Source organism: Zonotrichia leucophrys, chromosome 20 (assembly GCF_028769735.1).
Source record: "Zonotrichia leucophrys gambelii isolate GWCS_2022_RI chromosome 20, RI_Zleu_2.0, whole genome shotgun sequence".
Classification (NCBI taxonomy): domain Eukaryota; kingdom Metazoa; phylum Chordata; class Aves; order Passeriformes; family Passerellidae; genus Zonotrichia; species Zonotrichia leucophrys.
In genome coordinates this window covers 10,687,559-10,710,996 of record NC_088189.1, presented here as the reverse complement: position 1 = coordinate 10,710,996, position 23,438 = coordinate 10,687,559, and the positions used below count along the sequence as shown (strand labels likewise).

The 23,438-nt window shown below is 45.6% G+C and overlaps 2 protein-coding genes across 4 annotated transcripts in view; both read right to left on the bottom strand.

Moving 5' to 3' along the window:
- ARHGAP40 (Rho GTPase activating protein 40) overlaps positions 1–18,669 on the bottom strand; it is a 39,326-nt gene extending 20,657 nt beyond the window's left edge. The window contains exon 1 of one of the 3 annotated variants that reach the window (XM_064729612.1): positions 18,537–18,669. Coding sequence is in view for 1 of the 3 variants with exons in the window: in XM_064729610.1 (XP_064585680.1) it covers positions 5,795–5,883 (89 nt within the window). In the remaining 2 variants the exon portion in view is untranslated. Of the gene's footprint in view, positions 1–5,794; positions 6,112–12,537; positions 12,607–18,536 lie in introns of those variants that run through there. The other 2 variants (XM_064729611.1, XM_064729610.1) reach the window with 2 other exon arrangements.
- Positions 18,670–19,806: 1,137 nt separating this feature from the next.
- Positions 19,807–23,402, bottom strand: ADIG (adipogenin). Its single transcript, XM_064729992.1, has 3 exons — positions 23,152–23,402; positions 21,578–21,867; positions 19,807–20,347 (listed from the first exon to the last, which is right to left on the bottom strand). Exons 1-3 carry the CDS (start codon positions 23,276–23,278, stop codon positions 20,099–20,101), a joined length of 666 nt encoding a protein of 221 aa, XP_064586062.1. The 5' UTR covers positions 23,279–23,402; the 3' UTR covers positions 19,807–20,098.
- Between the last annotated feature and the right edge of the window lie 36 nt (positions 23,403–23,438).

Genomic DNA, 23,438 nt, shown 5'->3' with positions numbered 1-23,438 from the left:
CCAACAAAAAGGAGACTAGCAAAAAGATCTTGTTAAGGACAGCCATATAGGAAGGGCTCTGTGGAAACACTGAGCATCTTAATTCAAATTTCTCCTCTTGTTAAGAGCACGGCCAGTTTTAACAAGGCTCCAGATTCACCTGGCACCTTCAGCCTAAGACTTCACAGCATTAATAGCACAGCTGTGAGGAATTAGGCTGGCACGGACCTTACAGTTTATTTTATTCCTTCTCCATGTGCCCTCCACGAGGATCCCTGAAGCTCTGCATGCCTGGATCAGTGCTGGGGGCTCACTGACCCTGGGCTGCAAAACGCAGCCCCAGAGGAGTTTTTGATCTGTTCCTAGATACTGTCACCACACTGCAAGTATGTTGCAAACACTCATGTAATTCTTCACCCTCTTGAATACCAAAATACAATAAACACTGTTGCTATGTTCACTCCAGGCTTGAATCACTCCCATGAGAGAGTTTCTCAAAGGACCTGGAGCTGCTTGGGCTTCTTTTCTGCTTGCTCAACATCCCTCCCTCATTGAAATACCTCTCTAGCAGATGAATAAATAAAAGGGTTCCTTCTCAAGCATTTCAAACAGACCAGGTGGCAACAAGTGCAAGCCAAGAAAATGGAATTCCTTTCAGTTTCTGCTTCCAGAAAACTAAGATGAGAAAAAGGGAACAGGAACAGAAGAACTCAGGCAGACAAGGCAGTCCTGCCACACAAGCAGCACCCAGTCTTTAAAGACATTTCCAAAGATCTGGAGCAAGCACAAAGGCACACATGGAACAAAGAAACAGACAGAAAGTCTGAATGAGCCTCGAGAGCAGCTTGGAGTAGCACAGCAAGTCACAGCATCATTCACAAGAAACCAGACCATAAGCATAGAATGTAACCATCTTGCAAGGGGAAAAAAAAAAAAAAAAAAAGAGAGATTAGTCTATCAACTGGTTGCAATATTTTGACAGATAAAGACCCTTAGTAAGAGAACAAAATTGTGTTAATGTCAGACCATGCACATCCGACCTGCTTTCAATTTACTTCAAGGACAAAAAGAACTCATGAGTACAAAAGCAAAAACTTGAAACAAACAACCAAAAAGTCCATGCAGGCTCTCCTCACATTGCTTCCAGGTTCTTACCCTAAGCAAGCAGTTTAAACCTAAATAAAGAAATGGTTTTAATTAAATGTTTTTAAATGTAGTTAATTCTGAAGAGAAAAAAGTCACCTAAAGATCAGCACATGACAGTCCATAACATACTCAGTTTTCTTGTTTAAAACCATGTAGTGAGATAAAGGTATCCAGAAATAACAGACAGGAATATTCAAAAAAACTGAGAAAATCCTGAAGCAGTAACTCACATATATAGTTTTTTTTCCATAGATGTAGCTGTAGCTATTTTTCTTATTCAAGGTTTAAACCTCAGTATATCAAAATTATCAATGCAAATATAAAAACAGGCTCCTGTATGAAAGAAGTCAACTGCTCATTATCAAAACCTTACAAGAAATACACAAAATCACTATTTCATTCAGACACACATAATTACACAAAACTCTATTCCTACCACAGAGAGCAATGTTATGCAGGAGATGCCTCTCCTGCATAACAAAAATTCCACAACTTTTCTACTAAAGGTCTAAACCAGAAGAAAGCCCTACTGCAAATCTTTAATGCCTGGCTTAGTTACCCTCAAAATACACGAAATTTTATACGTGAACACCACTACCAATTCCTCCCTTCTCCTCAATATGCAGAAAAGACCTCCTAAGGCTTACTCTTGAGAGAAAATGGAAAGCACATAGCTGGTTCAGATGTCTCAGCCCGGGCCATAAAAGCAAAGAGAGGCTAATTATCAAATTACTGCAGTGGCAATGAACAGTAACTTACTCAACAGACTCTCACCATGCTTTCCTTTCCCTGCCTTAACTCAACCAAAGCAGCTAGAGCCAGAATTAAAGCAATTTTAACTTTAGCAGTCTGCTACTGCTGATGTACCTCTGCATATCTCTGACCAGAGATTTGCTCACATATTTCATAGTTTCACCCTGTGAGAAGTCACAGTGCCTTTAGCCCAGGCTGTTTTATCCAGCACTGCTGCCAACCCCCACTTATGTCCCCATTAAGGCATTTTTTATCAAGGACTTTGCCCACGTGGGATGGCACAGTTGAAGGTCTGTCTCTGCAGCACCAGGGAGAATAGCTAAGATGGCAGTGCCACAATTTGCTAATAAGATTACAGCTTGTTTTCAGTAACACAGCAATCAGCTCATCAAGATCTGCCATTATGCAAGCAGCTCGGGGAAGCAGCGTCATTTCAGGTTGTTTGGAAGAAGCCAGTTCTGCAAGTGATAAAGAGGACATGCCAGATCCTGCTGTGTGTGTGCAGCAATTCCCAAAGCTGCAGCTCTGCCCCGGTGCAGCAGTGAGAAGGCACAGCCTCACCTCCTGTCCTGGCACTCTCAGAGACAGCAGAAAAAGCAAACAGCAAACCTTTGCCCAGGGCTGTGTGAAGTGGAAGATGTGAATCCTGAGGCTTGTGTGTGTCCCACTGCTTCAGACTGGCAACTCCAGTGTTTTCTGTGCTGCACAAACTCCAGAGGGTTGTGGAGCACTGGCACAGAGAAGCTGTGGATATCTCATCCTGGAAATGTTTAAGGCCAGGTTGGACGGGGCTTGGAGAAACCTGACCTGATCTTGGGCATTTCTTCCCATAGATCAGTTTGGAATTTTATGATCTTTAAGGTCCCTTCCAACCCAAACCATTCTATGATTCTGTTATCTCCACCAGAGCTTTGGATCTCAACTAAAGCACAGGTTGTAACTTTCCTGACAATAAGTGTCTCTATCAAAGTATTTAAGGGCAAAGAAACTCCATCCCTACTTTCTTGTCTCAGGCCTTCATCTGGAATTGATCTGTCTCTTCTCCATGTAGTAAGGGGCTAAGTAAGCAAGCTAAGGAAAAGGGAAAGTTGCCTTTAATTACAGATCTGCCTAGAGGCATCTCTGACTGAAGCTCAGAGCAGAACAAGAACAGGATTGATAACCCCATGCAGATACAGCCAAATTAAAAATATTCAAAGCCGTGTTTAGCTTACACTATTAGCTTGGTGTCTGTCCCACCATGCCAGGGCTTGTTTTGGCCTCAGAAGACACAACCCATCCTCCCTGTGCATGGCTTTGTGTTTGACTGTAAGGTCACAGTGGATGAGCCTGTTGCTCACTTTCCCTGCATTAGCAGGGTAAGCCAAACAGGAAAGGGCTTTCATCCAAAGGGAAATCCTGCTGGGAGAAAGGGGTACCTGGCCAAAACAAACCTTCAGTAGTACTGGGATTTTTAATGTGATTGTGAATTGATGAAGCTGCTCTACAGGATGATTAGATGTCAGTCATTATTTAAAAGGTGGCATTCCTAACCCTGTTTTCATTTCCACTGAATCCATGTCCATTGAAACACCAGCAGCTTTGTCCATGTCCTTGGCCACAAGGACCTGCTGTGCCTTTCCAATTCCACCTATCAGCATGGCACCAGGATCCCAAACCCCTCAGCCCAGCTGGCATGGGGCTACAAACCCCACAGCCCTGTAGCTCCCACACCTTGTCCTCACCCACTGCCCTCTCCCATAGAGAAGCTGCCCAAGGCTGAGCCTGTGCACAGGAGTGCCACAAGAAAAGCAGCAGGCAGGGAATCACTGCCCTTTGGCAGGGAACCACTGCCCTTTGGTGCCTTTGCTGTCACAGCCCCGAGCACACTCTGCCAGGGATTCTGCTGAGGCCAATGAGTCAACAGCTCCCAGTCACTGCACACATCCTCAAAACACACTCCCGTTAGCTGAGGCACCTTGCCTCTATTGCCATTCTGCTGGCACTTCAGTGATGTGCTCAGCCTGTGCACACCTCAGACACTCAGCTGAGGGACCAAGGACTGAGGGACCCCTTGGCTTCCAGAGGAAAGGCTGCCAGCTGTTTGAATCCACCATGGAAAGGCTCTGAACTTATTTCCTGTGTGACCATTCATCGCCTTTTACTGAAGCAGGCTCACACATATTAAACACTTGTCCTACAGCTTCCCAAATGTTGAACTTGGAGTAAATCAGGGTGATAGAACTCGTCCTTATTTCTTCTTCTAGCCCATTCTACCAGCTGTAGCTGCATTAGGGCACAGAATGAGTAAGTGCAAGTTGTTGCTCAGCTGCATGAGAACGGTCCAGAGATGCTGGAGAGGCCACAAGAGTGACGTGCTGAGCAGCACAGGGGAAGGAGGGGTGGAGAGGTGTGCTGGAATCCAGCAATGCTTCACTCACGAGAGCTTCAGGGATGCAGGAAGACAGGGAGGAGTCATCAGCTCCTCGCTTGGATTTCTCAGGGCAGAGTTATTACACATAACACAAAGTGTTTGGCTTACCCTGCCATGAAAAGCCCTTGGCTGGGATTAATAACCAATTCTGTCACCAGCCAGCCCAGGGCCACCAGCCCTGCTTGTGAGCCTCCCCAGGTCCTACAAGCTTTACAGCACTGAGAGCAAGAGGAAGAGGGAGGCAGACCCGGCTCAGCAGTGGCTTTTGCTCCATGGCAGCACCACCAGCCCCTTGCAAGCCAACAGGAATATTACTGGGAACTCAATGAGCACGTCAGAGTTGCTGAACAAAAATAAGCCCTGATTACGGCCAACTAATTAGAAACAGGCTGGCATATCCTTGCCCTATTGGACAGGTAAGTTTTAGGTCAATCCTGGGCAAGAGGCTTAGCTACACATAAACACACAGACACCTCACCTGTGGTGAGTCCTGAGTGAGAAGGTGGGAAGTGCTGCTTGGCTGGGGTTCAATGTTTGGGCAAAGTTGGTGAGCAAGTTTGAGGTTCCTGCTGCAGGAGCTGCTCAGAGCTGACCACAGAGGTGTTCTGGCAGCAGCACAGGCACTGGAACTCAACTAACTCGTTTGGCAAAAGCCTTAAGTCTTTAACAAATATTTTGATTTTTATCAAGGAAAGCCTGCAACACTGAAGGTTTCAATCTCGTTCTCTTCCACGTGGGTAATTTTAAAGTAATTTACCATATCATTTCTGTGTCAGTCCCCCTACAATTATTATTAATTTTTTTTATTTCACAACTCCAATTTTGCCTGGGGTCTTCCAAAGAGTTTCTGCCTTGCTTTGAATGCACAGCATCATCAAATTGGACTGGAAAAAATGACAACTAAGACAGAGACATGAAAATATGAGCTGTGATTAGAAGTAAAATCACTTTCAGCACATTCACCCAAAATCAACAGATTCTGACCACTATAGCAAGAAAACATTCTAAAACTCAATGCAAACTTCTCAAGTGATGCAAATAGACCTTAGATGAATTCTTAACTCATATAATATCTAATAAACACACAGGCAGAACAGTGTTTGTCAAGCAGAGCAGTTCAAATTTCAGATCTATCCTCCATTACTTGCATGATAAATCAACATTCTTACATTCATATAGAAGCACAAACCCCTGAAGAGCTGGCAGACCCCAAGGCAGGTGACCCTGTGTCACAGGGACACATTTCAGCCCCTCAGGTCCCACTTCCCCAGCTCGCTGCACTCAGCCCAGAGCGAGCACAGAGAAAAGAACAGGGATTTTCGTAGGCTCAGCATGAGGAAGAAGAAAGGGAATTTCCACAGGTTTCATTTCATGATCAAGGCACTCAAAGCACTATTTTAAGAGCACACAATAGCCTTAGAAATTCACCTTGCTTCCCCCTACCCCATCCCAGGTGCTTTAAGGAGCAGAGCAGCCGGGACCCCCCCAGGGAACGCTCGGTACCTGCTGAGCAGCTGGGCACAGCTGGCAGCCCGCACAGGTGCCAGCACCCCCCTGGCCATCCTGGAGCCACACGAGCCGCGCTTGTCCATGTCCAGCCGGGAGGAGAGTGTCGATCAGTCCATCCGTGCTGAGCACACGCTGCGGTGACAACGGAGCATCCTCTGCTCCCTGCCCGTGTCCCCCCGCCCCGGCTGGAGTGACAGCAAATCCAGCCGAGCCCTCAAGCAGCGCTGCCCGAGGCGGAGCCACCCACGCTGGGACACGGGGGACAGCCCACAGAGAGCAGAAAATAGCAGCGAGCTCTTGCCGAGGCTGGGCTGCAGCCCGGGCTTGCTAAACATTAACGTGAGACTCAGCCCACGCGAAAAAGGAACTCCCAACGCAGCCCGGGGAGGAGGAGTCAAGGAGTGTATTCGCTCCTTTGTGTTGTACTTGAAGAGAACATCAAGAAAAGAACAAAATATCTGCCTGAGGACGTGGGGAGGGCAAGGAAAAAAAACCCGGAGTGCTTATTAAAGAAGCAATTCAGCGTTTCTTGCTGTAGTTGAGCAGTGAGTAAAGCCCAGCTGGATGTAATACACTGGTGTTGAAAGAGCAGTGTAAACTCGTAACACCCACAGAGAATATTTTGCAAAATCCAGATTATTCTTTAAAAATCTCATCGACAAAGCAACATACAAGTGAGCAAAGGGTTAAAGCAATCAGATGCCCTGTAGCTGTTCCTGACAGGTTTTGTTCTTTCCTTGTTTTTCTCTCTGTGGTGTTTCAGTAACTCTCCTTTCTTCTAGCATTTTTTTGGGATTCAGAATCCCAAAGTTAAAAGGATAAGTAACTTATAAGTAGGATAAAAGGTAAGTAACTTATTTAAGTTTTTTTAGTGAGGGCACACAAAGCTCAATCAGCACAAGTAGCAATCCCACTCTGTGTTTGCCATATTCCCAGTAAGGCTGGGTCCACAGCTCAGCCTGTTTTGCCTCCAATAGTTATTTTAGAGACAATCCCTCATCATAAAAGAGCCCATCTTGGTTTTGTTCCTACTTACACAGCTATTTTCCCAACCACTGCTGGAGCTCACCCTGCTGCTGAAGGAACACTGCCTCACTCCCTAGCTTCAGATCCAGGGAATGTTCTTGGTCTGGGACATTTACAACTCCCCACATCAACTATGCAAAACTATTCATGGGAATTTCCTCTCTTTTCCCCCTTACCCACAATTCCTGTAAAATTTATTCCTCCACCCGTAATTCAAAGCTCAGGTTTATCTACATAGCTCCTCCTACACCAGCCCCAAAGATCAACCACAGAAAGTGCCAGCTTGTGGAGTTCAGCTCTAACCAAAACCCAGAGACCACAGCTTTTACAGCAGCACAGAATCACACACAGGCAGGGAGCACAGAATGGTTTGGAAGGGACCTTCAGGACCACCCAGTGCCACCCCTGCCATGGCAGGAACACCTCCCACTGTCCCAGGGTGCTCCCAGCCCTGTCCAGCCTGGCCTTGGGCACTGCCAGGGATCAGGGGCAGCCCCAGCTGCTCCGGGCACCCTGTGCCAGGGCCTTACATCCTCACAGGGAAGAATTCCTTCCTACTATCCATCATAAAAATTCACCCACTTGTGAAATTGTAGGAACACACAGAAAGCAAATTAAAGATTTTTTTTTTTCATCCTTTTTTGCAGCTACACAGACTGCAGTTGCTGCAGAAGTGCCACCATCATGTGTGACCACACTCACTGCTCAGGATGTGAGACATGGGAGGGGAGAGCAAGGAGGGATGACAACAGAAATATCTGCAAGAGAAAACGTGGCTGCTCTTTGCTTTCTGTTTTTACAAAATTGGAAAAGCATTTTGTTCTCCCCAGGGAACACTCAGCCTTTCCAAACCACTCCCCACCGAGCACACCTTGCCCTGAAACAAGGGGCTGGGTTCCAGGCCATTCCTTCTCCTGCCAGCACTGCAAATAGATGGGCACCACAGCCCATAACTTTATTTCTTTTGTCCCTCAGTGGTGTCCCTTGTCATTAAATGTCTTTTAATAACTCCAGCAGCCAGCTGATCATCCTTTTTAATGGGTCAATTTACAGCCAGAGCCTGCCAGACACTCGTACCAGGCAGTTTCATCCTCAGGTTTCTCATGCAGTAGTAATAACTCAGCCAGGCTTGTTGCACAACTGAGCAAATTTAAAGCATCCAGATGAAGACAGAATTCTTTAAGAGTACATTCAGCTTTGATTACTCACACAAAGAGTACACAGCACTGCTGAAAGTTTCTGATCTCTGTGGATAATCACAGCTGCACTACAGCCTTTCACATCTCCACTCCTGTCTGCCCTTCAGTTATTCATGGCATTTGAGAGGAGTAATCAGTGAGTTTATCTCCTAGATTGTGCTTATGAGAAAAAAAAAGGTGGAGGAATAGAGTCCAGCTGAGTCTGCTTTTTCAGAGTGAATCAGGATAAATATTCCAGCTCTGGTTTTGAGCTCTCCAGCATGTTTCATGCTCCAGGACAGTCTTCCTGGCATCATTAGAGATGAGACAAGCTCACTAGGATAAGATTATCTGGATCACAGCAGCTGAATCTCACTCAAATATGGAGACAAAGAGACATATGATGCTCTCAGCAGCCAATTAGTTCAAATGAATCACGGGAACAGACCCAGCGCTGTTACCGTCACCACTTTAGTGCATGAGTTATTTCTGAAGGTATCCACACATCCTGCCAAGCTGACATGACTTGGCCTGACTTTTTCAGGATCAAAAGGAGGTGGGAAAACATCCGACATGCTTTTGGATAGCCAGGAATTTCAGCAGACCTAAACTCTGCAGTTTGGGAGAGCTGCTTGGCAGAGCTGGGCATCAGAGCCTTCAGGTCAGCTGTAATAAACATCCAGGGGCTACACTGCAAGATCATATGGCAGCTTTGCATTTGTCAAGCACCCCAAAACCAGTTTGTTACCCTGAGAAATGAATGCAAGTGACACACTGCAATGTGGAATGGCAAAACTTCTTCAATTCTTTTTTTCTCAGGTTTATTTTGAGGGTGCATAGCGTTAGGAAAACCTGAAAATCATTTATCCCTGCTCAATCCACCACATAAGGAAATCCTCAAGTGGTGCTACCTACCCATCACACAGACTCAGTGAGATTAAGAGATTATTCCAGTTTCTGGAGTCACTAAATCAGTGAGATTATCCAAGCCCCAGCTTGCTGCCAGTCTGGCAGGGAGCAGCAGAGTGAGCTGCACTCAGGTCTGGGTAAGGAAACAGCTCCCAGCAGCTGGGCCTGACACACAACTGATTCTGCTCTGCCTGAGCTGGGAGAGAAGACCAGCACCTCACAGGAAAAGAGCTGCCAAGAAACAGCAACACTCAGGCCCTACAAAGTGTTTCCACTCATGACTTTACTGCATGAGACAAAAGCTAATCTCTCATCCTGCTGGGAGGATGCCCAGGGAGCAGGAGGATCAATAGTTAATATCAATAAATATCAGTATCTCCAGCTGCCCACCCTGTTTGAAAATGTCCTGCCTTGGGAGAATGCCCAGGGAGATGTAGGATCAATAATCAATATCAATAAATATCAGTATGTCCAGCTGCCCACCCTGTTTGAAAATGTCCTGCCTTGGGAGAATGAAGGAGGTGGGGGGGGGGGGGAAAGTCCTACTCTCTTTAGACACAGATGTATATTCAGATAAGTCAACTGTAAAGTTGCTTACACCTAATTACTACTGTAAATGTAATTTAAATCGCCCAAAACATTTCCACTGCTCAAGGAAGAGATGCAACAATAGGAGGAAGCGCTAAGACAGGAGCTATTCTTAACACTCAAAAACATTTATTCTGATGAATAACCAAGACTTGCTTATTAATGTAAATTGAATATGCCTCTGCCTCCTGGGCACTGGAGGCTGTGTAAAATTAGAAGCCTTAGCGGGTTTCAGAGGATGACCTCGTTTACCTCCCTGGTACCTCCAGGGGACTGTGCCTCGCAGGAAAATCCCTCCTGCTGGACACTGAAGGCAGAAAGCAGTCACAGAGTAATGACCAGCAGGCTGTTTGTTCACTTCCTCCAAGCACAGGGACCTATTATGCCACAGCCAGGTGACAAGGGCCACACATCCCTCTGGAGGAGAGGCAGGGGGGACCAGGGAGCAGCAGCCAGTCAGTCAGTCAGTCAGTCCCCTCTCCACTGCTGTGAGTGACCAGCACCTCGTGCCAGCTCAGCACACTCAGGGATTCTCTGACTCCACTGTGCACAGCTCATCCCCAGAGCATTTTGAACACCCTTCATTTTCACAGAAGAAGAATATGCAAAAGCTCCAGCTCCCAAGCTCACAACCTAGCTGATTTCACAAACCTCATTTTGATTTTTTGCACGTTGGATTTTCTGTTCCCTTCTGGCAAAGGGATGGGGCAATAGAGCAACAAACAGCAAGTCCATTTCTGCCACTCTTTCTTGCTGGGGTGGCCCAGTTCTCAGGCCAAAGATGTGATCGATTAGGCTGTCATCTTGTTTATTTCCTGCAGCACAATCACAGCAGGGGATGGGCTCTCTGGGCTGAGCTCGCCGTGAGTCAGTTTGTGGCATCCCGCAGGAGCTGCTGCCCAAAGAATGCCAAACATCCACTCCAGGAGAAGTCATGCCCGTGGCACAGCCCCACAATCAGCGCAGCTGCCGAGGTTATGAGCCAGCTCAACAATAGCTACTGATAAGCTGGGGTTTTAGCAAGGATGGTAAGACAAGGGGAGGAGAAAATAGGAGTGAATGGATCATAATTCCACACCTAAGATATTTGTTAAGATTAAAAGTGAAACACCTGAGCATGGACTAAATACAAGTAGAGTTTTCAAAGAAATGTTTCATTTAGGAGGTTTACTTTCTTGTTTGTTTTGACAGATTTTAGCATATTATGGCTTTTATAATGGCCTCATAAATTTTTATTTATGTAGCTAGCTGAAACTACTTCAGAAATTAGGCTGAACACCCCCTTACCTCCCCCCCTTACTAAGCTTATCTTGTTGAATGATTACCTTAAAACATAAATCCCCTCACCTAAATACTCCAAGATTCAGAGAAAAATAATTGCCAAATAGGTCCCCACACGCATTGTTATAGGGAGTTTACTTGGGAATGAAATGCCACTGTGCCCATTTGTGGGTAGATCCACCAGACTCCGAGCAGGGGAACAGAAGGACACCCCCTCTCCAGGGAACTGCATTTTCCCAAATCCTGATTGCTCCATCAGTTATTTCCAAAATAAAAAGAAGATTTAATACAGTCAAGTAGCAGAAGCTCTTATTTAGCAGCCAGGCAATTGTAAGTGCCAATTATTCCACTCATAAGCAACAGTTTTGTTGTACTCCAAAGTGCCATCACTTATCCTAACAGGCTTCTGTTCCACTTTGTCATCTCTTCAGCTGTAACAGGTCTGTCAGGAAGAATCCAAACTTCTCTGTGTGGAGAGAGATTACAAGTGGCCTATAATTTATATTTATGGGCATTCTTCTCATTTGTCCTCAAGAAGACAGCTGGACTGCTGTTTAAAGGCTCAGAAGTGGAAAAAAAAATCAGCATCCACTATTTTTGCTCTGCTGGCGCCTGGCTCTGAAGTCACCACTCAGAGCTTGTCTGTACTGGTTTCGTGTTTAAACGATGCAACAGCTGGAACAAAACTGGTTGAGATGCTGGACCTGATTGCACAATTGAGCTCCCAGCTCTCACAGAGCTATTTGTAGTCAAGAGCCTGTTAACTCATTAGAAGAGGGCTTGTTTTTCCAAAATTTTAATGACGAAGTTTAATTACGCGAGTCTTTATGAAAACCAGGGCTGGAAGATGTCAGACATGATCTAGGTTTGGCCAGCGAGGGGATGGAGGAGTTTGCTACACAAGTCCCAAACAGCTTGGGAGTGCAGGATTTACAGGAAGAACTGAGGGCAGCTCAGGCTGGTGGTGTAAAATCATCTCAAAGGTCAGGCAGGGATTAGAGCAGTGTCTCTAAATCCCCACGTGCTGTTTGCTGTGTAAAACCCTCTGCTCTAACACACAGGAGATGGGACACAGAGTCTCAGGCATCAGTGTCAAGTGATGCAAGACAGATTTTTATTGTTCAGTTTACACCTGGCGTGCAAGGTCAGACTGAGCAGTGCTCAGTGTCAAGGCCAAAAGAAGATTTTACATAGATCAGCAATTGAAAGGCCACAGTCAAATCCAACTAGTGAAAGAAGCAGAAATTCAACCTGGACTCACAGGTGAATTGAAAACTATGAAGATTTCATACAAATAAACCTAAAAACACACAAGAAAGGAATTAAAGCAACTATGTTTTATCTCACAGCTCTAGTAATTTTGATGAATAAATGCTCTAACCCAACTAACATTCAGAAAGGCATATGAAGCACATTTTAACCCTGGTGTAAGCAACCAAACTTTTGTACATTTTCTGACACAGGCATCACCTGGCTGTGGTTGCTGGCCTGACTCCAACTCATGTTTTGGCCCCAAAAATGCTGATACAGCTCAGTCTGATCTGTGCTGGGAGCAGTCACTGGGCTAAAACAAGAACTACACATATGGCAGAGACAAAGGAGAGGAGGTGATGAGAACTGATGCTCTTGCAGCCCTGCAAAAGCAGCTCTTGGGCAGTTTCTGATATGACAAACTCTCCAGAAATAACTGGAAGAACCCATAGGAATGGCAGAAATCAAGCTTCCATGGTGGAAGCTGTAAATACATCACCTTACCAAAATGCTTTCAGTCAGCACTGCTGAGGCTCCCAGGCTGCCTGCTGTGATACTTGCACCATGCTCGAGGAGGAGGAAGGAGCATTTTCACCTTCAGATGGGAAACTGGCTTCTTCATAAGCATGGGAATTAGGGACTTTGTCAATTAACCAATTAATTAGAGAATTAACAAGCTACCATCCCACTGAGAGAGGATTGAGCCCCTGTTTGAATTTTTTACCTGATGAGCTCACGTAACAAAGCTGGCCTCACAGTGTACATCCTCCTGGAACTCTCAGAGATCCAAATGAGCTGTGATGCCTGACTTAGAGCCAGTGTCAGAAAAAGAACTTTTATGGGGTTAAATGATATTCACAGACCCCCAGCTAGCAGCTTCTTCACCTTTACAAAGACTGTTTTTCCTTTACCATCTACTTTGTTAACAATGAGGTGATGCTAATCCTTTACAAAACTGCACAGACCACATGAGCAGAATTCACAGGAATGCCTTAAAGCAGCAATTTCTTGATCTTATTTACCAATTCCACTCCCCAGTTAAGTTTCCTTCCATCTAACACATTATTACAGTGCCATGGTTTGATGCAGGCACAATGCCAGTGCCCCCATGAAAATATATGCTCCCTGGTGTCTGCTGTGAGATGTGACCAGGAACAGAGCAAAGCAGGCTCCAACTTAGGAATAAAGAAGAAAAATCTCTATTAACCTACAACTATATATAAAGAGAACCACACGCAGAACTCAGAATGAAATCTTCAAAAAAACATTCCTCCTCCCCCCATTAAATTTCCAATACATCCCCCCCTCAAATCATCAACTCTCAGTCCATCACCACCCTTTAGATAATCAATTCACAGTTCATCAAGGAGAGAGGAGCCCCTCTCTCCAACCAGGGGGACAACTAGAAACTGTCCCTCTCTCAAACCAGGACATACAGCTAGAATGAGCCTTGCCAAAAGCCGTTCTCCAAAAAAGCTTTTTCCAGGGTGAGTGCTGGTATTTCACCAAGCCTTGGATTCTCCCAGGGGAGCTGGCAGCTCTGTGCTTGCTCCAAACCCTTCCTGCCCTGCAAACATCCTGCAGCCTCGTGCCTGCAGTGCTGCAGCCAAGGCAGCGTAGGAAGCACGGAGTGAATGAACTCCAAAGCCCTTGGATGAGGGATATGGCTGCTCCCAGCAGAGATCCTTCCTCTCCCGTTACTCAAAGGAAACACTGCAGCTAAATACAGCTGTTACCTTTATCTCCTCTTACCCTGGTGGAGCACAGGCTGGAGGGAGGCCAGGGCTGAGGAATGTTTGCCCCAAACAGGGGGCTGGGAGATCAGCTGCAGGGATGTATACACTGCCCTGCATGCCTCACCTTCCGCTGGGGGACACACAGGGATTTCCTTCCACTGTGTCAGCCCCGCTGCTTTCCAACAGGAACATTGTCCCAGCTTTACCTTGACCGACAAAAACAACTTTCATCAGCAAAGCTGTATTTATTTGTTGCCTAAAGAGGATATCCTTCCAGTTCCATTATATATTGGCCACCTGCTATGGGCTTCACAAGAGCTCCAGGCTCATGTTCACTCAAGGGCTTACATACAAGAAATTCCACCTTTATTCCCAGTGTTCACCACTTGAAATCTAATTCAGAAATGAGAGCCTTCAAAGAGAAAAGTGCAGAGACAAGGGAGTGAAGAGTGCTCCAGATTTGTGCCTTTCCAACGTTTCTCAGTTACAATGACACATCTCTCACCATTCCCTAGGTGATCCAAGCAGAGATAAATGAGGGATATAAAATAACTCTTGGCCAGCAGCCTCCTGTCAGTGCTTCATCCATGCCCAGGCTGCTACTGTTGACCCACCAGTGTGCAGTGGACAAGCTGGTTATTGTCACTTCACCATGTGATGGGAGTGTCTATGTTCACAAGGACATCTCACAGCCTTCAACTGGAGTTATCACAGATGGCCAAAATTTCATATTATATAAGAACTAAACTTCCAGAGAACTAGTGAATTCATAATGGGCTCACCAGACATTATACAGGGTCCTGAAACTTTTCCCTCCAAAAATTTGAAAGTACGGGAAAGAAATACCAGAATATTGTTTGTTCTAAAAGGTCCCCAGTGAGGGGTGCCCTATTATTTTTCTGTATGATGAGAGCAAAGCTCCCTTTGCACACAGCTGGCACAGAATATTTAGTGAGAAAGATCCTCATTCTTACAAGAGACACAGATTTTAACAGCTCAGCAGTCCAGGCACTGGCAGCCCTGGGGGCTGATGGAATAAGCCATGCAGATGGAAACAATTATTTAGGAAGGGAAGGACTCCTGCATGCACGGAGCAACATCTCACTAAAACTGAAGCCTCCCACCAACACATTCCAGACTCTTGGAGTAATTTGCTTTGGGGAGTATGCTTTAAGCTACATCAGCTTTTGTATTTCTTTCTCCAATCTTAATTGAAATCACAAAACATACTCCCCTGCAAACTGACCCAACGGCCTGACCAAACAGCAACAAATACCAGGAAATATTGCAAACATCTGAAGCTCAAACCAATTTAGAGACCCAACTCTTCAAGCAACAAGTTCTGATTTCAGACAAGCTTTCCACTACACAGCACACCTGGAAGGACTTACACACCCAATCAATAACTGTAATGGATGACTTACACCTAAAATTTGTGGCATAAAAAATGAATAAATCACACAGGCTGTACTTCATATGTAGTTTATCAAACCGAAATGCTTTACATAAACCAAAATCATGAGTCTTGGAAAGGAACAGAATTTCCAAAAGCACTAATTGATTAGAAATATCTAATTAAGGCTAGTCCTTTCAAGCCAGCTGCATAAAGAATATTTCATATAATATGATGCAGGAGAAAAGTAACTCCAGCAGGTTTCAATTAAGCCTCGTTGCCATATGGATTTTGCATCCGCAGCAGGAAGGCTCAAACATCATGTCACAACTAAGATATTTTTATGTCTCCAACTGAAGGCATTTAAACTGCTTGGAATGGAATCATATGGGCCATAACATCCCTAATTAAGAAAATATTTTTGCTGAACTGGGAGCCTAAAAGGCATATGAAGCTAAAATGCATGATATTGTTGGTCAGGTAGGGTAGTTTCTAACTTTTAAAGGATGTAAAAAGCTGAGAGTATATTGCATGTATGCCCCAGTGACCTCCTTACCCAAAAGAGAAGATCCCAGTGCCAGTCACAGAGTGATTTTTAAGGAGGCCCTGAAGGGGTGGGGGCTCCCTTGCTGTGCAGACAGGGAAGGGCACTGTTCCTGGAGCAGTTTGCACCATCACAAGAGTGAGGGGCTCCTCAGGTCACCACCCCAGCCAACCTCCTGCTTAAAGCAAGGTCAAAAACAGCCAGAGCACGGTTCTGAAAGCGTAAGCCAGCTGGGTCTTGTAAAGAACTGAGGTGCCAGCCCCTCTCTGGGCTCCCATTTCAGCACCCCAGTGTGTGATATTTTCCTTAAGGCAAGCTGGACACTCACCCATTGCAGTTTGTAAAGCTTTGACAAGTAACACAAGTCTCAACCCAACTAATCAAAGATGCTGTGAACTGGGAAACAACAGTTATGGTTTTTTCCTTTCCATATTTAAAAAAGTGACTTCAAAAATGTGTTTTGATTAACCCAAGAGCTCGGCTGCTGTTGCTGCTGCGCCCTCTTGGGATCTTGAGCCAAACATTCAGTGTTATTTTTCTTCATAAAGCTTGGACCCAAGAAACCCAAATTCCTCTTTACTGGAAACAGATGTCAACCAAGTTAAATCATCCCATGACTCCTGCAGGAGAAGGATGTAAACAGCCACAGCTCACCCAGCTGTTACACAGAGAGGTCCTGCTGACAAGTTAGGGATCCCCACATGCTGCAAGACCTTAACAATGCTTTGACATACTGATTTGAGATATGTTTATCACTTAAATCCACCAAAACACATTAGGTCACTTCAGTTTACTCTAGATTAGAGTTTGGGTCTTTTTACCAACATCTTGCAGAGTTTTGAGCCCAGAGGAGAAAGAAATTGTTATCTGTGTTTTTATACATACAATGCTTCCCAACAGAGTCTTGATGTTTAACAGACCCCACCCCTGCAAAGTAAAGGCTTTACAAACAAGAAGGGGGAAAAAAAGAGAGATTAAATTATGTGCAAAAGGTCACGAAAGATGTACGGTACAGTTTGGCACACAGAAATGCATCCTCCACCTCCCAGAGGGCGTAACTTCAGCCAAAAGGAACTACCAAATGACAACTCTCACTAAAACTGTGCCCCAAAGTGTTCAATCCAGGTTTTGCTATCTTTAAAGCAGAGGAAATACCTGCTTGGTGCAGCATGGAAGAGCTCTGGGACAGAGGCTGCTGGATTCATATGAGAAATGATGCACCAGGTGGACAAGAGACCCTCAGGTGAATTAAATCCAAAACTATTTGTGGTCAGTGTAAACAACCACACTGGCAGGAGCTCCACTACAGCATCCAAAGCTGCAAACCCTCTTGCTGATGCCCAGGAAGTAGCTTATGCACACTACAGCAAAAGGAAGTTAAAGCACAAACTCATGGATGCTATTGAAGCACTTGCAGACTAAAAGGCAGCTTCAAGGTCATGCTAAATTCATGCTGAGAGCTCCAAATGCCCAGCAAAGACAGGCACAGGAACAGGCCAGATTCAAGGAAAGGGAATATTTTAAGAAATGTGGATCACAATAAAAAGTCTACAGGGTTCAAACTGAGACCCTTCATCTGTAGGTCTGTGTCCATTATCCAGGCCAGTTCACACACCAAGAGGCACTGACCCACAGCAGAACCAAAATGCCCTTTCTATACTACTTTTAGCTAAATTCACACACAAAAGTCCTATTCTTAGCAGCCAAATATTTATTTGTGCATTATTTTTCATAGCTCAAAGACAGGAAAACCAGGTTGAAACCACTAGTGCCATCAGCATAGCTGTGGTACTGGGGAGCTCTGCAGGAGCTAGGAGTCCTCAAAGTAGCTTTCTCAAGCAGGTTTTTGCAAGCTGGCACCAACCTCCCTGCTATAACAGTGACACTGCCAGGGACAGCCAGCCCAGCCAAGCTAAAGCTATTCTGAGTGTATTTACACAGACTAAAAACTACACAAAGCATACACTTTGGTAGCACCAGGCTTTAGAACATCACCATGTAGTACAAGAGGCAATATTCTCCTAGACCTTTAGATTGTTTATTTACCCACCTCAGTTCATCCACTTCTTTGCAGTGATGGTCCTAGTTTAACATTTTTAACTTAAACTGTGGCATTCTGGCAACTACCTCAAGATAACAGGGTTTCTTTTTGAGCAGAGGCTAACACAGTCTAAAAGACTCAAGTAGTCTAAACAAGTGAAATCCCTTAGAGACAGGAGGTGTCATCCCCAGGGCTTCAGCTGCAATATTAGAGGCATCCCCAACAATGCAGCTGCCAGATGAAGCCTTTCTTGTCAACACGTTTTAAGTGCACATCGTGGAAAAGGTGAAGAGAAAAACCTTGACACTACCAGCAAACTTCCTTCACGCTGGCTCAAGGAAGACAGCTTTAAGATGTCAGCACAGCTGAGACAATAACCCCATTCCCCAACAGGGCAGAAGCCAAATTCTGTGGGAAAAGCGACAATTCAGGGCTGCACAACCACGGCATCCACTCCCCGGGGCTGCGGGGCACAGCCGGAGCCCCCAGCAGTGCGAGCATCAACATACCTGGGGTGGTCAGTGCCTCCCTGGGGCAGTCAGTCCCCACCTGAAGCGGTCAGTGCCCACCTGGAGGGGTCAGCGCCTCCCTGGAGCAATCAGCGCTTCCCTGGACTGATCAGTGCCCACCTGGAGCGGTCAGTGCCCACCTGGAAAGGTCAGTGCCCACCTGGAGGGGTCAGCACCTCCCTGAAGCGGTCAGTGCCCACCTGGAAAGGTCAGTGCCCACCTGAAGAAGTCAGTGCCCACCTGGAGCAATCAGCGCCTCCCTGAAGAAGTCAGTGCCCACCTGGAGGGATCAGCGCCTTCTTGGGGCGGTCAGTGTCCACCTGGAGCAATCAGCGCCTCTCTGCAGTGGTCAGTGCCCACCTGGAGGGATCAGTGCCAACCTGGAGGGGTCAGTATCCACCTGGAGCGATGAGTGCCAGCCTGGAACAGTCAGTGCCCACCTGGAGCAATCAGTGCCCACCTGGAGCGACCAGTCCCCACCTTCAGCGCTGCAAAGCACGGCCGGAGAGGAGGAGGAGGAGAATGTGGAGGAGCGGAGAGCGCGGGGTTCTCCCGACCCGCATCTCAGCTGGCCGGAGCCGCCCAGGGCCGGGCTCGCAGCTCGGCGGAGGCGAGAGCAGCAGCGCGGACCCTTCTTCCCTCCGCCCCCGTCCCGCCCCGCTCCCCGCCCGCTCCCTCCGCATCTGCCCCGAGCATCCCACCCTTCCCTGCCGCTGGCAGGCGGGGAAAGAAACGGGGGATCCCTGCTGGAGAAGAACCCCGAAGCTCCCTCCAGGGAGAGGGGGATGTCCTGGGCAAACAGCTTTTCTTTTTCTTTTGTGTTTTGCTTTCCAAAGAAAAGAGCCGCGAAAATAAAGATGCGGGCAAACAAGTTTTATTTAAGAGCGTGGATAAATATTTGGCCACGCGGGGCTGAGGGGATGGGGTGGGGAAAGTAAACACAAGCAGGGCAGGTTTCATCATTTTTGCGGGCTGGTTTTGCACAATGTGCCCGTGTGAGGCCCTGGAGAGACAGGCACCGCACACGGGCACAGAAACAATGATTCCCACAAGCGGCAGCGCGCTCATTGCATTACTTTGTAATTCAGATCCTCTTGGAAACAAAAGAGTGTGTTGGACGTGTGCATCAACACAAGAGCACACAGCTGTTCTGTTCAAATCCAGCACCTCGATAAACCCTTAGGCGACAAAAAGATGGCTCATCACAGGCTCCTCGCCCTCCTCGTGGTTCCAATAACTGGTTAAATCGAGCTGCTGTGAGTGCCTCTCTAGGCTGTAATCTACCTTACATCAGCCTGCCAGCTGTGCTGGAAAACAAAGCCTGAACGGAAATCAGGGACGTGCATGCTCAGGATCTGCTGAGGGCTTAATTATTTCTTGTTAATTGGAGGTAGGTCTGCATCATTTCACAGACCTGGGTGTTGAAAAGCTGTTTCCTACTTTGAGACCTGACAAGACACAGATGAGAGAAGTGTTAATTGAACTATGAGTATAATAATCCTATGGCTGTATTGCATTTAAAATCCAGTAAGAACTACTACAGAGAGAGATTGCCTTGATCTTATTTATTTGAAATCAAAGATTAGTATTGGTGAGCAGAAACTACTACTGGTGCTGGTGGAGTGCTCAGTCCTTGTAAAAAAAGGAGCTTATCCCTCAAGAAATTGGCAGCTGTCATCCATTTCACATTTAGGCAGTCAACACTCTGAAAGCAGCTGTGGTGAGCTGAGTAGGTGCTTAGTGTGGAGTGGGTTTCTCTTTCAGAAAATTCTCCTCCCTCTGCCATGCTGCAGTGGCTGTCACCAATGCTGAACTGGATTGCCATGGGACCCCCCTTTGTTTTCACCCTGAGGTGGTTCTCTGAGCCTGGCTCAGCTGCAGTTTCCTCCCCAGGACTGAAAGCAGCAATCCTCTGCTCTCCAGACTCAGGGAGCCCAGGATTTTGCCAGCTCTCTCACCCAGCAGGGTGGACAGCTGAGCCACGTAGGTAACCAGGTAGGATGGCAGCAGCAGAGTCCTCAGGATGTTAAAGGTCTGGAGCAGCAGGCAGACAAAATTCCAGGTGAGAGAAGAAAGAAAGGAGCACAGCAGCTGGGGAAGAAAAGGAAGAATTTAATTGTCACTTCAATGATGTCTTGGGAAGAGGCTCCGTTTTCAGCAGGATTTTGCAACCACCAGTGCTTGTTCCCTTCCCTCACCCACCCAATAAAACCAACAAATGTTATATCCTACAAAAGACAAGTCCAAGCTGCTGTGTTCAAGTTAATAGTTGTACATATGAGAAATTCTAGGAGAACCAAATGGTATCCTAGACAAGCTCAAGCTCATTGTTATCTTTTGAAAAACTAGGAAATTAATGAATGTTAAATAAATTGTTACTACACTGAATTGGTACTGCCTTGGTGGTGTTAATGGTCTTAAAAATGCTTTCAACGGAGGTATTGCTGATGCCATGCTAAAGCTCAGCTTCAGGGTGTGTTAGTCAAATAACTGCAGCAGGTTAAGATGATTCCAGTGCTTGGCTAGTCCAGCCTAAGCAAGGTGTGCACTCCAGCAGAACTGGTGGAAGGAAACCTGAGTGAGTACCTCAGCTGCTGCAATTCAAAATTCCCAGCAATGTAACTGAGCAGACAGGAGTGGGAATAGTGACAGTGGAGGCACTGAGCAGCTTTCCCTTGTGAGCCCCTTCTGCAAAGGAACAGACAGTCAAGGCACAGGGAAAGAGAAGACACAAAAGACATGAAGCTCTTCCACTGCTTCAAATTTATCTTTTGGGATTTGTGTAAAGCCTGAAAGGATTAGGGCTGCTGTGTTTGCAAAGAGACTTCTGGCCTCAGTTCTTATTGAGCAAGTGAAATACATCTTATTTTCAGTCACATGCTCCACTGTAAGAAATCTGAAGCAACTTTTTAAAGTACACAGTACCAGCCATAAATACCAAGAGAGTTCTTACACACAGTTGAGTTAAACTTCTTATCTTAGAGGAATGAGTAGCAAATTTTGCCATTTTAAATGCACTTCTCAAGGACTTTTAAAATATGTATATATACCTTTAAATACACACAACACACACACATATTCATGATTGTCATTCTGCACAATTTTGTGTTGCCTTTACCTCATCTACAACAGGAGTCACCACAAACAGGGAAGGCAGAAAAGAAAACCTCCTGTTAGTTATTAACAAGGCAGAAACCTGGTTGAAATCTTGGAGCTTTGTCTTGCCCAAGAGGCCTCTGAGTCAGGCAGAGGTGAAAAAAGTCAGAGCTGAGGCACAAAAGCAGTGGATATGCAAGGAGGCAGCCTGGCCCCACTACTCACCATCAGGATGTTGTAGAAAATGCTCTTTTCAGCACGGGAATATCTTATCTTCTGCCTCTGGGACCAGCTGTTGGAGGTCACAGCAAGAAGATTTTGGCTTTTAGGATTCGAGCTCAGATAAGCAGGCTTGGGCCTCAGTCTTCCCACAGCTCCACTGGATTGTGACTCCTCTTGCATCTCTGTACTGGATGCGTCACTCTGGTTTTCTTCCTCTGTTAGTTCATCTTCAGAGTCAGATTCAGGCTCATCAGGAGATTCTTTCTCAGTCTTTTCTGCGCTGGGCATCTGTGCTAGAAGCAGGTTTAAAAAGAACATGTAAAACATCTGGATGTGACTTTTTCCCCATGGCTGCAAGATTTGCACATCCCATCTAGGAGCTGGACAAGGTTCCTCTGAACTTTTTCCAGCTGAAATAAAGGATTTTCAAACCAAACTAGACAATAAAAGGTCTTTACAAGTGTTTAATTTTAACTAATTAGCTCTTAATCAGCAATTTTAATAAAGGAGAAGCTGAAGCACTACCTTTTTTAATTGTGTTTGTTGTAAACTAGCATAGAGGAAGTGGATATGACTGAATTAGTTAGGAAGTTATTAAAAAGAGTACTTTTATTTTTATAACTGAGAAAAGCTTTAATGTTCTTATTCTGTAAATATGCTGGTATGTAAAAATTTAGTGATGTGTCTAGTCTTACTGGTTAAAATGTAATTTAGAGCATTTGTGGAAACAGGTGGAGGCCTGGTGCTAAGAGCAGTCACTACAGGCCAGAAATTGTGAATGTAAATGTAGCAAGAATAACCTGAAAAATCTCCTTCAAAACATCAAGAGAATTACTCTGTCCAGACAAAAGCCTGAGCACTCAATTGCATTGTAAGGATGTGGCACAGCTATGTAAAATAGATATTTTGTCACTGATTTGGAACTTCCTCAGCTGGGATTAGATTTTTTTTCTCCAACATTAGAGCATAGTAGCAAGGCTTTATCCTCACAAGTGCAACAACAAGCTTATTATTAGTCTAAACCAAAGCCTGTTATTGGTTACTGACACGTTAGAAGAAAGAATCAGGGGTGGATTGGAAAAACAAACTGGAAAAATACATCAATAAATGAAAATGTATGTCTTCCTCCCTTCAAAACTTTCTATCAACCTCAGCATAAAAGAATTCCTTACCAGCTCCCCCAGTAAAACCCTCCATGCCTTTCCAAAAAGGAGAGGTGCAAGAGAACTGTGAGGCCAGAATTTAAAATGCACACAGATTTAGAGGATTAGGCTTGTTTTCTGGGAGATTTTTGAAATAGAAACCTGTAAAAATTACTTGTCCTTTGTCCTTCTTAAATCAAATTACCACTGAGGAAAAGGGAGAGCGTAAGAAGGGTAAATGGTTGTCTTATAAGCATTTTTAGCAGAAAAGCCTAATAATTTGTTTGTTTTTTCTGTATGCTACCACCAGTACTAACAAACCCTTAGCTGCCTCCTGTGACAAGTGGCATGAACCTAAAAATAGCCAGCAGAGTGCTTTAAAGAGGAAGTTAACTTTCTGCAGCAGCATTTTACCTGATCAACTGCCCAGCTTACCTTCATTAAGCAGCAGCTGTAGCCAGATAATGGCGATGATCAGCAGCATGACAAAGGGCAAGCAGAACCAGAAGAAAAGCAGAGGAAAGGTCAGCTCGTTCACCAGGGGAACCAGGGGATACCTCATGGCTTGCTTCAGGTTACTCTAAGTTTAGAACAGCCCGAGTGCTCCCCTTTCTAACACCTTTTAATAACTCTCATTGCAGCGCTGGTGGCCACAGGAAAGGAGTGGTAAATCAGCAAAGGGGACAGCCCCGTGCTGGGGAGGGAGCAGCAGGGATTAATAG